General features: G+C 32.5%; 2 protein-coding genes across 2 annotated transcripts in view; one reads left to right on the top strand and one right to left on the bottom strand.

Moving 5' to 3' along the window:
* The window catches only part of LOC123663516 (exocyst complex component 2), a 19,864-nt gene extending 17,791 nt beyond the window's left edge, over positions 1 to 2,073 (top strand). Inside the window, exons 15-17 of the mRNA XM_045598193.1 lie at positions 113 to 297; positions 502 to 561; positions 1,828 to 2,073. Coding sequence (XP_045454149.1) covers positions 113 to 297; positions 502 to 561; positions 1,828 to 1,912 — 330 coding nt within the window. The 3' untranslated portion in view covers positions 1,913 to 2,073. The remainder of the gene's footprint in view (positions 1 to 112; positions 298 to 501; positions 562 to 1,827) is intronic.
* On the bottom strand, positions 1,975 to 16,545 carry LOC123659039 (probable multidrug resistance-associated protein lethal(2)03659). Its single transcript, XM_045594317.1, has 29 exons — positions 16,469 to 16,545; positions 15,582 to 15,676; positions 14,858 to 15,014; positions 14,502 to 14,573; positions 14,218 to 14,419; positions 13,715 to 13,852; positions 13,552 to 13,636; positions 12,854 to 13,010; positions 12,570 to 12,783; positions 11,803 to 11,938; positions 11,520 to 11,609; positions 11,334 to 11,431; positions 11,095 to 11,251; positions 10,643 to 10,839; positions 10,485 to 10,567; positions 10,260 to 10,383; positions 10,007 to 10,162; positions 9,503 to 9,669; positions 8,782 to 8,961; positions 8,520 to 8,667; positions 8,266 to 8,416; positions 5,852 to 6,079; positions 5,275 to 5,438; positions 4,989 to 5,123; positions 4,757 to 4,912; positions 4,233 to 4,353; positions 3,707 to 3,945; positions 2,712 to 2,852; positions 1,975 to 2,100 (listed from the first exon to the last, which is right to left on the bottom strand). Exons 1-29 carry the CDS (start codon positions 16,543 to 16,545, stop codon positions 2,071 to 2,073), a joined length of 4,098 nt encoding a protein of 1,365 aa, XP_045450273.1. The 3' UTR covers positions 1,975 to 2,070.

The following is a 16,545-nucleotide window of genomic DNA, read 5'->3' as shown; positions in this document are numbered from 1 at the left end:
GATTAAGCTCTGATCCTTCCTGCATGCGCAAAGAGGACTATGCCCAGCAGTGGGATATTACATACTGAAGCGTATATGAGAAACTCCCAGCATAAAAAATATACACGTGCAGGTGGACAGTATCTGCGGCTCGGCGTGCTCGCGCTACGTGCGCGACATCAGCGAGACGGTGTGCGAGGAGGTGTCGCGCCTGGCCGCGTGCGCGCCCGCGCCGCCGCGCGCCGCCGCCTTCCGCGCGCGCCTGGAGACCAGCCTGCTGCGCCTCGCCTGCGCCGCGCACCTCACCAGGAAGGCCGAGTGAGTCCCACTGCGTGCACGAGCGACACGTGGCGCGCGACACGTGACACGTGACACGTGACACGTGCTTGGGGCGTTTTTTTGCGTTCAATTGTGATAACGAGTATATCGTTTCTTGAGTGAATACTTTGTATGTAAGTTGTTAAAAATTTTTGTAATCAATAAATTAAAACTAATGTAGTAATATGATTATTTTGTTTTCAGGAATTACCTCGTCGAAACGTTAGCGAGCATCCCACCTTTAGAAACGGAGGAAGAAAAACAGTGAGTATAATGTTATTTGTATATATATTTGGTCTGCTTAATTTTATTACGTGCCCGTTTAGGCAGTATACAAATCAACCGCATTTTATAACGTAGATAGTAAAGAGACACATATAACGTCACTTCAACCTATAACAATCCACTGCTGGACATAGGCCTCCATTGCGTAAAAAGTAAAAAGATAAATTTATTAAAAAAAATAATAACTATTGCAAAAATACTAAAATCCATAAAATAATTAATCAACAAAATTCGATTGATGTTTTATAAAATTATAACAACATAATATGTAATTGCGTTAGTTGCTCATCCGCCAACCCGCATTGGAGCAGCGTGGTGGACTAAGCTCTGATCCTTCTCCTACATGGGGAAAGAGGCCTATGCCCAGTAGTATGATCGCTTCTTTTATACACCTATTATAAAAAGTATATAATAAGAATAATAATATTCTTTATTGCACATCATTAAAAGATACAAACAAAAGTAGTATAGAATTAGAGGAAGATGTAAAGGCGGTTTTATCGCTAAAAAAGCGATTTCTTCCAGTCAACCTTTGGGGATAGGACAGGGCATAGAAAAGCGGTTAGGAAGTGTACAAATAATTGTTATATAAATTAGAATAAATTGCAATAGGATATAAGATTATACATATTTACGAGTATATACATTATCACATCTTCACTAATGTTCTAAAGCTGAAGTTTTTGTTTGTTTTTTATTTGTTTCACTACTGGTTCGAATTGAAAAAATATTTTTGTCTTGGATGTTTGAATGGAAACGGTTTTCCCTCAAATTAACGTAAGTGCAACCGCGGAGCACAACTAGTGTATGTATAATCATACAAAAATGTAGTTTCGGATGTTAGATGTAATTAGAATTAACATTCCCTATGTTTTTATTAACGTCTTTATTAGCTACTAGCTGACCGAACAAATGTAGCTAGCTGCCTTGCGAACCATCAAACGTGTAATTTTAAAGTTTAATTCTGCACAATTTTTTATAACAAAGTTTTACAGAGTATTAGAAAAACAAAAGAACTGATACACTTTTTTCGAGTTTTAAGCTTATCAACACATTCCATTTTTTATTTAGGTAGATACTTGTTTTTTTTTTTATGTCACTAGGTCGGCAAACAAGCGTACGGCTCACCTGATGGTAAGCGATTACCGTAGCTTATAGACACCTGCAACACCAGAAGCATCGCAAGCGCGTTGCCGACCCAAACCCCAATACCCCCAGGAGTAAAAAATAATCTTTTTGCTTCAGACGTATGGACATGATAATACAGGATTTTAAGAAGAGAATGGAGCTTCAGCTGTCATGTCTTAACTGCGATATAGAGACCATTTAAAATAAACATCTTTATTTGTTACGTTATTTATTTTTATATTTTATTAAAATCGTACTCCAGTATTTAATTCGTTAATTTATTTTAAAAATGTAAACATTAAATATATTTAGAGATATAAGCTATAAAAGACATTGTATTGAAATAAAATTATATTAATACTATTCGTCTTGTTTCATTTTCTTATAATTCTGTAACAAATAATTTATAATATAATTACAAATTGATCGTTAGTAAAACTATAATTAGATCTAGAATCTAGAAATCTAGATTCATACATACAGGCAGTTAGATTAAGCATTTATGAGAGAGGAGGTATCTGAGTATTAGATGTAATTCTGTAATTGTTTTTAGAAAATTTCAATTGTGACGCACTGCGTCATTTATAAATAATAGTACAAAGCGTAATAATACCTAAAACTACACGCAGAAGCAAAAGTTAAATCTATTTTTAACCGACGTCAAAAAAGGAGGAGGTTACTCAATTCGACCGATTTTTTTTAAAATGTATGTTCGGGGATAATACTTAAACGTTTATGAACCAATTTTGATAATTCATTTTTTGTTGGAAAGGAGATATCCTAAGGGTGGTACCATGATAAGGAAATCAGGATCTGATGATGGAATCCCAGAGCAAACGAGGGAAACCCTCGAAACCCTCGTCGTGACGACTATGGCTTTTGTTAATTTTTTCATCTACTTGCCTTGTATTACTTGTCGATATAATTGAAGTCGGTTTTTTTAGTTTGCTAGCAAACACAACTAGTTACAATAAAATATTTAATGACACAATCATACTTACTTCAGCTGCAAGTTTATGCAATATCTGTGCCATAGAGAAACCGGTCTCAGCGACCATTTTCCTAAAGTAACCCTTTTTATTTTGTAAAAGTATGTGCGGATGGTCGAACTCCATCAGATGACCGGCGTCGAGAACAAGGATCTGTGAATTATACATATTGCAACTATAAAAAATTAGTTGTTTCAAATTCTTTTGGCCGGATACTATGTGTATATACCGCTTGTATTAGAACTTTAACGTATTTCGAAGCAGTGTCTTTCTAATAACCATAAAGTTCTAAAAGAACCGCTCTGGTGTAGTGATGTAGTAGTCACCTAAAACACCAACGGTTTGCAGATTCGATTTCCCCTCGGGATGGATTTTTGTATTTGTACAAATATTTATTTCCGGTTCGGATGTCTGTCTCTGCGGGTCTCCTTATCGTGCCATGGAGAGCATGTTAAGCCGTCGATCCCGCTTGTAATCATAACTAGCTGATAGTAATCGTTACTCATAGTAGGGAACATATCCGTCAATCCGCAGTGGAGCAGCGTAGTGGATTAAGCTCCGATCCTTCTCCTAAATGGAGAAAGAGGCCTATGTCCAGCAGTGGGATGTATCAGGCTGAATGAAACTGCAACATGTTCTTAAGAAGGAAAACAATATATCTGTAGAAGTAGTTGTTCGATAACCTACCAGTTCTGCGAATCCTATATATTATATATATCGCATAACTAGATAGGATTCATGCATGCATGCATGCATACGAAATCCCTAGTGTTACAGACGATGCATTTATGGATGCATGCATGCGAATCCTATCTAGTGTTATGAACGAAGCAATTTTGTAATCTTTGTGTGTTGTAAGTGTTTATTGTCTTTCAATCAAGTTTGATTTTCTTCACAATTTTAAATTGTATAGACAGGATACATACATAGTTAAATAAGGGTGAATAGATATCTATATTGAGAAACAATTGTCTTATTTTATGTTATTAAACGTTTCACTCTTTTACCTTATCAGAGTCAATAACTGTATGTAGTCTGTGCGCTACAGTAAGCACTGTACAATTTTTGAAGTGTTCCCTAATTGTTGTTTGTATTAGAGCGTCAGTCTGTGCGTCCACGTTAGCCGTAGCTTCGTCCAACAAAAGTATCTTGTCGTTGTTAACGATAGCTCTTGCAAGACAAACAAGTTGACGTTCACCCACGCTAAAGTTGGATCCAGAGTCCGAAACTTGTTTATATAAAGTTTCTAAAATAAATACAATTATGATGGTAGTTCCCATTATTTTAGTTTGTTTGGCAAGTCTTTAGATTAGGACCCGTCGAATAAAATTTTTTTTAACCTAATCTATTTAAGCTCAAAATTTTACCGTTTATCGGCATTATTTAATTACAAAAAAAAAAAAAAACCCTAACCTATTTAACTTCAAAATTTTACCGTTTATCGGCATTATTTCGTTACAAAATTAATTCGACGGGTCTTAATCTAAAGACAAGCCGTTTTTTCTAAATAGTCTTAATTTTTTCTTCATTTACCTAAACTCTCCTCTTCTGATAAAAGCTCTACTTTTTTTAAAGCATTAACTAATAAATCGTCAGGATATTCATCAAAAGGATCGAGATTTTTTCTAAGTGTACCGCTAAATAGGACAGGTTCCTACGAAAAAGAAAGAAATGTAGAATCATGTTAAGCTTAAAATTATACTCCGTCCATTTGTTTTTCTTTTTAACAGTTCAAGAAAATTTGAAATTTGTGACTCCCCTCACACGTCACCAATTCGATTTGAAATAATAATCGATTTTATATAAGAAGAATTTACAATCGATTTAATGTTTTTTTTTTTTTTAGTTTAAATATATTAATTATTTATTCGTTTATTAATTGTTTTATTAAATAAATAACTAGGTGTGATTTTCAAAGTATATTTGCTCATAACTCGATATATATTTATAGTGTGTTAAGCGCACTTACCTATTACACTCAAGTACATTATATCAAATTTTATCACACAATCATCAAACATTTTTATGTATCTTTTACATGATTAATGTTTGTTTACCTGTGGGATAATAGATATTTTCTGTCGTAAATATTTAAGCCCAATAGACGTTATATCTACACCGTCAATCGTAATAATTCCTTCAAGGTAAGCCAATCGAAACAAAGCTTGTATAATTGAAGATTTTCCTGCTCCAGTTCTTCCAACAATACCAATCTGTAGTAATATTTCTTTCAACATTATTGTTATAGTTTGTACTCCAAAAACATTAATTAAACTTCTTTATGCGAACCTTTTCTCGTGGTAATATGTTAAATTGCAGTTTGTTAAGAACATTTGTTCCATCAAGGGTATATTTCAAGCTTAGCTCGTTAAAATGTATTCCACCTTCAGTAGGCCAACCAATTGGTGGCTTTTTATCTGGAGACTAAGTATATTTAAATTAATTTGCTATACATTTCAACGTACGCCTAACAATAATATACAACAATATACAACTGTGTAATTACTGCATAAGTTTAGCAGGAATTTACTTTAAAACCTGATTAAAAGAAATATATAGAAGACATTTTACTAACACTAGATAATTCAGATTCTTGTGTCAATTTAGTATATTCTAGAACTCTTTCAACACTTGTCATCTGATTCTCCATTTCGGCAGATTGACGCATGCCCCATTGAAATATACCAGTTAGTGAAATAGATTGGGTGATAATGAGCCCAACGTTACTACCATCGATATCTAGTATTAAAGGCCATTGTAATTTGTTAATTAGTTCATACGATGGGAAGAACTATTAAAAGTAAATTGGGCTATAAAAAGCTATTAGACCTTATCATGAATTATTCTGCTGCTTTTAATATAAAGACATTTGACTAAAATCTATGGTATTACATTGATATATCTTAGAGATAAAATGTGATATGTGGTTAGTGATGTATTTCTGTGGTAGTTTCTGTTTCTATATGTGGGGAACTATTATTGGCTTTATGTCTCTATGTAAATTTTGTATTTGTGAAAGTATTTTAGCTGTTGTTCCTCCTCAAAATGAAATAAATAAATTACAATTTTCATTTCTGATTATCTGAGTTACATGGCTGTAATAACTGATTTTAAACTTTAGAAGTCAAATAGAAATTTTGTATAAATCTTACCACTTTTCATTAGGCAGGTGAATGTAACGCATATAATGAATAACAGACAAATAAGATCAAGAAAGTATCCAAAAGCACGACTGCAAGAGATGAATAGGTACCACGCTGCGCTGTGTAGATCTTGATGACGGTCAAATTCTTGAGCAAGAAGTAATTCTGCTCCGAACGATCGAATTGTGGGTAAACCCAATATAGTTGCATTAACATGTCCGAAGACTGGGCTACGTGCTTAAAAAAATTATTATGGTATTTAAATTTAGAAAATAATAATTAACTTGCGGACGATTTCCACTAAAAGACAGGAAAATCTAATAACAATATTTTACTTACTACTTTTAAAAAGAGATATTGAATACACGGACGGTTTTAACGTTATCTTTGGAATCAAGTGCTTAATTATTTTTTAAGATAACACTATCTTTTAATAGATAACCCCATTAGAGCCAGAAGACTACTAAGAGTAAAAATTATGTGCTGTCATGGGACACCAGTTAGGAACGAAGTTCCTTCGGATAGTATAAAAGCAACACAATTTGAAAAACATATTATTTATACCATGTATTTTATATATATTTTCTTGTTCTTGATTTTTTTAATATTGTTGATTGGTTTTTATTAAGTACATAAGTATTTAGGAAATTTAGTATTTTAGAAAATAACAAATACCGCAAAATAAAATAAATCAAACAAAATAATAATAATAATAATTCAAACTATTAAGTGAAATAAAAAACATATGTCTTAATTTATTTTTGTCGACAGTATAACATTATATAAATAATTAAAAAAAAAGTTTACTAGTAATATTTTAGTTTTACAAACGTCATATTATACAGTCGTGTGACTGATATTACGTCTCTTCCGTTATACATTTTTCTTACGGGCTTAGTATCACATTTTTTTCAGTTCAGTCGCCTAGCCAAATGTGAAGCTTGCCGTAAGGAACTTCGTTCCAATATAAAGTTAATATAAGAATTTAACTGTTATTTTTAGTATCTACGATTTTATTTTTATGTTACCCTTACATTAGGAATTCTAAACATTTTTGAATAAGAATTTGAATTGTTATTTTTAGTTTATTTAGATATAAAAAGAACAAAATTTCATTGCTATAAACAGTTTTTCTGGAAATTTATGGTAAGTATTTTTCCATATGGGCTATTAAGATAATAAAACATTTGATTAAGTCTGTCAAGCGAAGTATTTTATTTAAATGTAGGTATATTTATTTTATGTAGGTAGGTGTATTTTATGTAGATACTAGCGACCCGCTCCGGCTTCGCACGGGTATAAAATATAATTATAGCCTATGTCATTCACTGAAAAAATGATTAAAATCGATCCAGTAGTTTTGATTTATTCATTACTGCCCGTGGCCCGCACGCGTTAACTTAGAGTAAAAGCCGGCCGGAACCGCCGCAAACGCTACGTACCGCGATTTTTAAATCTGTAATATCTTCGAAAATATTCATTTAAATCATATGCTGTAAAGGGCCATATAGATCTATATTAAATCAACAATGTATTTAAGGTACTTAATTGGATAAGGATTAATGCTGTATTGGTTAAAATCGCTTCGAAAATTAGCCATTATTTGTCGTAAAAAGTAAATGACAAAAAAATGTTATTGTGGGATATCCATAAGAGATAGGTATATACCATCGCGGAGTTTTCTGGAGACCTTTTCAATGTGTACAATACTTAGTACATTATTTTGATAAATCTCGTAGGGTTCAGCCTGCGTTTGCAATTTAAGCGAAAAAAAAAATAATTATTTACGACATAACATTAGAAAACTCAAAAATAACAGTATTTCTCCACTATTTAATGGATGTTATTATACATATAAACCTTCCTCTTGAATCAATCTATCTATTAAAAAAAACCGCATCAAAATCCGTTGCGTAGTTTTAAAGATCTAAGCGTACATACATGTGCAGGGACAGAGAAAGCGACTTTGTTTTATACTATGTAGTGATATATGTAATATTTATGTGTATGATCTTTATAAGTAGTAGTGTGTATATGTATATAGTATGTAAATGTAGCGTATATATAAATAATATATATACATATATTGTATGCTGTTAGAATATTATTTAATTAGCTTTTTATTTTTATTTTTAAGAATCTGTATATATCTACATTACTGCACTTTCTTGGCCTGCTATATAACATTAGTTCTCACTATCACAGGTTGGCTGGAAGAGATCTCTTTTAGAGATAAGTCCACCTTTGCTAACAAAATTTGTATATTAATATCTGTACAAAAATTTTAAGTGCAATAAAGAATATATATATATATATATATATATATATATATATATATATATATATATATATATATATATATTATGAAAAATAGTATCCGAAATCAATTTAAGAAAAAGAACAAATTGCAATGAAATACTTACTTATTCCTTCTAGACGTTTTATGGCACCCGTCGTTCGAACGTAAATTAAGCGGAATATGTAAAATATAATGAGTGATGTAACAATTGGTATGAGTAAAGCAGCTTCTGTCATCAATATGACTGCGATTACGCCAGTTAAGTTTAACATTATCTGAAACGGATGAACGACGAACGGATGTACGAGCAGTAGTAACATTAAGAATATGACAACCTGTTTTAGATATTAATTATAAATATTAACTATTAATTTTCACCTGAACACAATCTAGCATTGCTTGTGGCAGTAACTCATCAACAGAACCCATATCTTTACTGAACCGATTCAGTACTCTTCCAGAAGGATTTGAATGAAAAAAACTCATGGGCGAAAGAGATATGCACTCGAACATTAAGTCATGTAGCCTAAAATATTTATTTAATGGTTATGTATAAAACAGGAATAAATTTTTCATGACCCAAAATATGTTAAAAGTTACCAAACATTTGAATTAATTTAGTCATTTAAGTATTACTAACTTTATTGACGATTTCATGCATAGTGAGAAGAACAGGAAGGCTCGTATTAAGGCAAAGACCACTGTTGCAATAGTAAGTAAACCAAAAACTAGTGCGAAATCTTTTCTTCTCAATCCGTATTGTGACCACAACATATTATCCATAGTTTGGTCGCCAGTCAAATGATCTTCAGCGTGACTCCTGTAATCAGATAAAAATGCGTTTCCTTCAAGTAAAATCGGATACAGTGTATACCAATCTACATTAAAACTTAAATTCAATTGTATATTTAATACAAAGATTATAGAAAAGACTGCTTTGCTGTGAGGTTACGGTAATGAAGAATATAGCCACCCCCTCTCTTCCCGTGGATGTCGTAAGAGGCGAGGGATAACATAGTTCCACTACTACCTTGGAACTTAAAAAGCCGACCAATGGCGGATAACCATCCAACTGCTGGCTTTGAAATACACAGGCCGTAGACGGGCAGCAGCGTCTTCGGTGCGATAAAGCCAGCCCTGCGGTGACCAACCCACCTGCCCAGCGTGGTGACTATGGGTAACACACATGAGTTCACGCCATTTTTGGCGTGAGCTTGTGGAGGCCTATGTGCAGCAGTGGACTGTGATAGGCTGAAATGACGATGATAAAATATGATGATGATAGAAAAGATATGTGGCTATTTTAAAAACATTCATCATTACAGCCTATACAGTCCACTGCACAACATTAAAAACATTACCATCGACTTATCCAATAATCACTGGAGCTCGCACAAAATTGTGCCAAGACAAACATGAATAAAACAAAAGAGACAAAGGGACAAGCAGAGTCTGCGAAAAAATATTCCTTGTAGACGGATCCCTGTACCCTTCCGATCGTTTGTTTTTCTGTTTCTTGCTTTTGATCCTAAAAAAAAAACTCAAATAAAGTATACCAATTATATTTTAACCTTTTCCCTAAAGATGTTAAGTACTCGTATTATTTGTCTTCTTCTGTTTTTGTCTTCCTACCACGCACATCAACAGCGTCCTTTGTGTTCTCAGCTACATGAACTTACGAGTTTGTGGCCCAAGTATACCTACCCTACTAGGGATAGGCCTACCCTGATAGGGTACTTTAGTAGTACTTTCAGGTTTATAGATCGTCTGCTAGGTTCCTCAATTTGGATATAAGAAAACCTATCTCAAAATATAATAATCAATAGTATAAATTTGGAAAATATGAATTTTAAATGGGTTTATACCGTAGCCTCGAAAATCATCGACCAATGAGACCAGTGTGAACGTTTTAAGCTGACACCACTAGAGGGTTGAGTTAGTTTGCTTGGTGACGCAGCGATTTCTTTTCGTACTTCGTGAGATTTGTCTTGCATCACTTGTAATATTGGTAGATCGCGTTTCTAAAATAATATATGCGTTAACTTACAGTAGGTAATCATAAATATTAAGTGAGATGAATGCTATGGTATAAATAATTTGATAATTAAAATTATATACACTTAGGTCTTCATAATTGCCATCAGCAAGAATTCTTCCCTTGTCCATAACAACGATTTGATCAACAGATTTAATGAACTGAAGTTGATGGGTAACTAGAACAACTGTTTTGTTTTCCAAATATCTGTGTAAGGGTAATTATTACATATCTTATTTATTTTCTTATCTATTTCATATATAGTTTAATTTGTTACTTGGCAAGACTAACTTAATACCCTACCCTACCTTTTAATACAGTTTTCAAAAATGTGTCTTGCAACCTGAGTATCTACTGCTGATAGAGGATCATCTAATAAATAAATATCAGCCTGAAAAACATTGATATAGCAATTACAAATAATTCTTATTGACATCGATACTAACTATTCGTTTAATCGATCTACCTCTTTATAAACTGCTCTTGCTAAGTTAATCCGAGCTCTTTGTCCCCCGCTGAGCGAAACGCCTCGTTCGCCAACAACGGTTTTGTCACCATGAGGGAACAATGAGATATCTCTTTCTAGAGCGCAAACCTTGCATACCTCCATGTATCGTGTCCTTACAAAAGGTTGACCAAAGAGGATGTTTTGGCGAACTGAACCTATACTTATAAGAATATTTTTTGTAGTTTTATAAAAGCGTAGTAAAGTAGTATATTTAAGCGATTATAAAAACGATAAATAGTCTTTGTCACGAAGTCAGGTTTCAACAAACTGTATCTATGACGACATATCCGACTAAGTAATATAAAACGTTGTTAAGATATAAAAAAATATTATTATTATTTCAACCGAGATACGGTTGTTTTTTTCGTTAAATGAAAAATACTCACTATTTAGGCTTAGAACAGACTTACCAACGAAAAGCCAAGGATCTTGACTAGCATAACTAACGACACCAGTAATGTCCATGCTGCCAGATAGCAGAGGCAATTCACCAAGCATCATATGAAGCAATGTTGATTTGCCTGAACCTACTGCTCCAATTATAGTTGTTAATGATCCAGTATATATCTGATACAAATGAAAATTTCTGATCGTATTTTTCTCGTTTTAATTCGATAAGATACTAAGAACAAAATAGTACGATACCTACCTTCAAATTTGTATCTAAAACGTCGTTCTTGTCTGATGTTTTCATCCAACGGCTGCAGGCGTCGTCAAATATTATAGCTAATTGCTCTTTTCTTATATCTTTTTTTTTTTCAAGAATATGTATGTAAAAATTATTTATTAGTTTATTAAGAAATGTAAAATATTAATTAAACCTATTTAAATATACCTTTATTTTTGTCTTGAAATTTCAACGTGCGTGTAGATGTGCTAGGTTCATTGGGCGGATAATGCTTCACAGGTTGAACAACGGGATTTGCTAAAAAAGGAATAGTGTCAAACAATTTGTTCCGGTTCAACCTATTAAACAGTATTACACAACTTATATATGCCTTCCTTAGGTACGCGCTAAATATCCCAGTTGTCCATTATCCTCAGCCAGCTTCCGTCGGCGATCTTTGGTAGAACGTCGAACAAAATACATTCCTTATTTTTAATAATCAGTGACTTACGTGGTATTGTAACTCGTTTCTTTGGCTTATTTTGAAGCATTTTTAAGTCTATTAATTGGACTCTTGGCCTTAGGTGGCATTCTTCAATGAGTAAGAAATCATTAATTCTCTGTACCGCTACATTCATTTCAGCAATCTTTGAATAGTGCGTGCAGAAAATAAGTTTGCATAATATCAAACAATATAAATAGTACTGGTTTATTATATAATAGCTGTGCCCGCAGCTTTGTCCGCGAGGAATTTAACAAAAAAGTTATTGTTCAGTTCGCAGAGTTGTAAAATGAATAAATTTCTAGAATAAAAGTAGCCTAAGTTACTCCTTACTAAATAAGCTACCTGCCAGTGAAAGGCCCGTCAAAATCGGTCAAGCCGTTTCAAAGATTAGCCGGAACAAACAGACAGACAGACAAACAGACTGAGAGATTTAATATATTTTGACACAATATACTTAAACATATATTTTATAAAAGGCGGGAAAATGCAAAATGCATTCGCTTCCAGTCTGCGTTATGAATTATAATTAAGGCACACGAAAGAAAGTAAAATCTATTTACAAATTAGTACTTTTTATAAGGCGAATAGTAAATACATATTATACAACGTAATACATGGAATAAATTTATACACATACACAAAAAATATATATATAATGTAATAGCATAATATGCCTATTGCATATCGACAAATGACTACGTACAATATTGATGACTATCATTTAAATATATTAGGTAAGTTAGGTAGGTATATGAAACAATAATGTAACTTACTTGACCGACGGCTTGTGGAAAGAAAAGTGTCATAGTCTGTTTTAAAATATTATAATAACACGTGAGAAAGAATACATTCTCAACCGTGATTCTATTCACATAAATCACGTATAGTAAAACGGTGATAAAAATACTGAATCGTGACGTGAACATGATGAATGACATTATCACACCTCGTATATAGGAAGTCATTTTAATATAGAACACTTCCTGTCTGCAATAATATTTGTGATTAAAATTGGTTTTTAACTAAAATAGTTATTTTAACCTTATTTTCTACTTACCTTCGAACGATATCAATGATTTTTCGAAATGGCTGTTCCCATGTGTACATTTTTATGACTTCAATACCCATAACAATTTCTTCCATCAGTCTTACCCTTTCATCAGATTTCAACGCTGTTTTTCTTCTATAGTAAGCCGTTCGAGTACCTAAGAATACTAAAAAGAGAGTAGTATGTATGTATATATGTAGGGTGGAATCAGGCAATTCAATTTTGAAGCATATATATTTAACCGATTATAATAAACAACTTTTGCGAATTTTATCGCGGTTCATTAAGTTTGTTAAATGCCCGACGTTTCGGATACTTTACGGCAACCATGGTCAAGGCAGGATGATTGAGCTGAAATACATGTCTAGGTATGTGAAGTCATTCTAAATCCAAATCCAACATGGCGCGATTTTCAAACTAAGTACGAGTATTTAAATCTCGCGACAAGCTTTTAAGTATGATATACTTAAAAGCTTATTATGATATACTTATTTTGTGTAATGATTTCATATGTTGATAGTAAAAGTTTTGAAAGAAAATATTTTATTCTTTTTTGCGCTATTAAATAAAAGCCTGTATTTAAAAAAATACTTTAAATTTAGCATTTTTTAACCGACTTCCAAAAAAGGAGGAGGTTCTCAATTCGACAGTATTTTTTTAATATTTATAATGAAAGCGTGGCGCTATTATTAACATGGATTTCTTACTTTGAAAAGGTACAACAGCTATAATAATTAAAGCTCCATAAACTGCAGGCGTTCCCATCTCTCGATATAAATAAACTGTCATTAACTGTAAATGACAGCAATTTTTACTGAAGTTAATATAATACAACTCAAATTTTATGTTATTTTCTGTTAAAACTCTTACCAAAGTCTCTATAGGACCAATCCAAAGATAATGCACGAAAAGAGGACCCGTATCAAACCGATTGACATCGTTTGCCATTAAATTGACTATTAGTCCTCCTCGGTTATCAGACATTGCCTGAAGATTTACTTTCAAAGCCTGCAATAATTTTTTTTAAAGTTGCCCAATTTATTACTAAATAACCACCAAAAAATGTTCCCTTCCTATATTGATGTGTCTCTGTGTCTATCTTTATTAAAACATTAATCGTCACTTCTCATTGTACACCTCCCTACTACTTTCACTACACTGTGTCCTATGTGCCCAAAGGATATCTGGAAGAGATCGCTCTTCTAGCGATAAGACCGCCTTTGTACACTCTTCTTTATTTGTAATATGACATTGTGTTGATTGTTGTTGTGTACAATAAAGAGTATTATTATTATTGTGGTTAAAAACAAGTTGAAAGTTACATTTGGGTAAGAAAAATTATAAAAGAAATAATTGTTAAATTAAAGTAATACCTTTCTAAATATCAGACTACAGACAGCAACACGCATTTTCATACCAATATGCATGACTCCCATCATAAAAGGATGTTGGACCATAACATTAACCATACTACAAAAAATTACACCAAAGCAGAAAAAGACTGCTTCACCCCAAGCAATGCCACTTGACATGTCATAATAATTAAATAGTCGCGAAAGATATGTAGAATTAGCTCTGCAAATACAAGTTAGTGTAATAGGTCAATGTACGCATTGTATTATTTTCATTGCCATTGTTTTACATATAATATGCTTACGTGCCATTATACAATTCTTGAGTTGGACTGTAGTAGCGAAGCAGTAATCCCAGAAATAATGGTTGCTGTAATCTGCATATAGTTTCTATGTGTTAATATATTGATTATATCTGCTAGAGGTAAATGCTAGCTATATGCTGCTAGAGGGTAATGACTAGTGCGTTTGTTAATTTCTTTCGTCAACTTACGTTGTATTACTTGTCGATGTACTCGTAATTGAAGTTGTTTTTTTTTGTTTGCGAGCAAACACTTTTGCAATTGCTTGCAACTTTTCAAATAACATTATATGCATTGTTAAAGTATGACATGATCAATAAAAAACGTGAAGAAAATCTTATTTGATTACAACAATAAACCTTATCAGGAACTCCATTGCAGCTAGTATTAGACCATACAACATGAGCTCTGTGCCGTAGACTTTTAAAAGTACTTTCATTAGACTCGGCTTGCGTCCATCACTGTGCAATGAAATATTTTCTACCTCTTGTTCCCACGCGGACTGTAGCGTGTCGCCTGGTATTATGTAAAACTCAAAACATATTATATCATGTAGCAATTAATTACGCTAACGATTTCAAAATTGTTTGTAATATACGTTAAGAAAATAATCGATTAAAACTGAAAGAAAGTTAATAAGAAAATGTACTCTATTTGATTTAAAACATTTGTAAATTTAGATATTTAGTAATAGATATTGAGGTTTAAAGAATAAAAATTTCAAGTTATAAATTCATACATAATATAACAACATTAATAATCGCTTATAAGCATACTCAGCGATACCCAGAGAATGAAAATCCAGGATCTTGGCAGTAAAATATACCATACCTAATATATCCCATACCTAATATAAACACAAATTCCCAAACCGTGACAAATATTTGAATGGAAAATCCAAAAACAATTATTTTTCACGGGAATCGAATCCGCTTCTGCCACTAACACCAATTAGTTGCTCCAATTACTTCGGCAACAATATTTGTGTATAATTAAAAAAAATAAAGTATTGACTTTGAATATTGATTCATTAATTTTAAATTGGTAGCACTCAATTTTAAAGTAAACTCGAACTGTCTCTACCTAAAATATCCGATCGATGTTCTGGAAGAGGCGCGTAGAGATCTTCTTCTTTTATATCACGGCTATACCCTAGTTTGAACGTTTCTAGGGTCCATCTAAAATTTTTAGACAAAAATTGAATTGATTGATTGATTGATAAATGTGAATTATATATATATTTTCTAGTTCTTGATTTTTGTTTAATTTTGTTTATTGATTTTTAATTAAGTACAAAAATATTTAGGAAATTTAGTATTTTAGAAAATAACAAATACCGTAAAATAAAATAATAATAAGAATTCAAACTGTTAAGTGAAATAAAAAAAACATATGTCTTTATTTATTTTTGTCGACAGTATAAAATTACATAAATAAATTAAATAATTAAAAAAAAGTTTACTAGTAATATTTTAGTTTTACAAACGTCATATTATACAGTCGTGACTGATATTACGTCACTTCCGTTATATATTTTTCTTACGGTTTTAGTATCACATTTTTTTCAGTTCGGCCGCCCAGTCAAATGTCAAGCCTGCCGTAAGGAACTTCGTTCCAAAAAAATAAAAACGTACTAGTTTCAGATTGCCCGCGCCAAACCGCTGGTTTATAATTTTAATTAAAATAACTTTAGATATGTAATAAGGTATCTTTATGTGTTTATGTTTGTCATTCGCCTTTTATGATGATCGCCACTTAGACGTAGGGAGGACGTTAGGAACTAGGTAAGGAGACACGTGCAAATTTTTAGAGTATGTTATATTTATATCTATGGGCGCTATAAAATAAAATAAAAAATAGACTTATTTGTTCATCTTAGACAAAAAATATTATTTTAGCAACTATAGCTTATTCTGAACAAATGTACATATACGTACCTACCTAATTTAAATGTTTTATTTAATACATACCCAAAAGTAAGGGCCGATAACCAGTTCGCTGTGTAACGGGGATTAATTTGCCGTCTCTGTTTTGGACCGGTATCCAT

Source organism: Melitaea cinxia, chromosome 2 (assembly GCF_905220565.1).
Source record: "Melitaea cinxia chromosome 2, ilMelCinx1.1, whole genome shotgun sequence".
NCBI classification, from domain to species: domain Eukaryota; kingdom Metazoa; phylum Arthropoda; class Insecta; order Lepidoptera; family Nymphalidae; genus Melitaea; species Melitaea cinxia.
The sequence above is the reverse complement of the archived record's forward strand: the minus strand, read 5'-3'. Positions and strand labels throughout refer to the sequence as shown.

Bases quoted from the DNA above. Each gene is read 5' to 3' on its own strand.
- LOC123659039 (XM_045594317.1), bottom strand. From the start codon at position 16,545: ATGGATACCGGTCCAAAACAGAGACGGCAAATTAATCCCCGTTACACA. The intron at 15,015-15,581 runs GTAGAGACAGTT...ACATAATACCAG, and splicing joins ACATCGATCGGATATTTTAG to GCGACACGCTACAGTCCGCG. The intron at 8,962-9,502 runs GTAATGTTTTTA...ATCTGATTACAG, and splicing joins GATTATTGGATAAGTCGATG to GAGTCACGCTGAAGATCATT.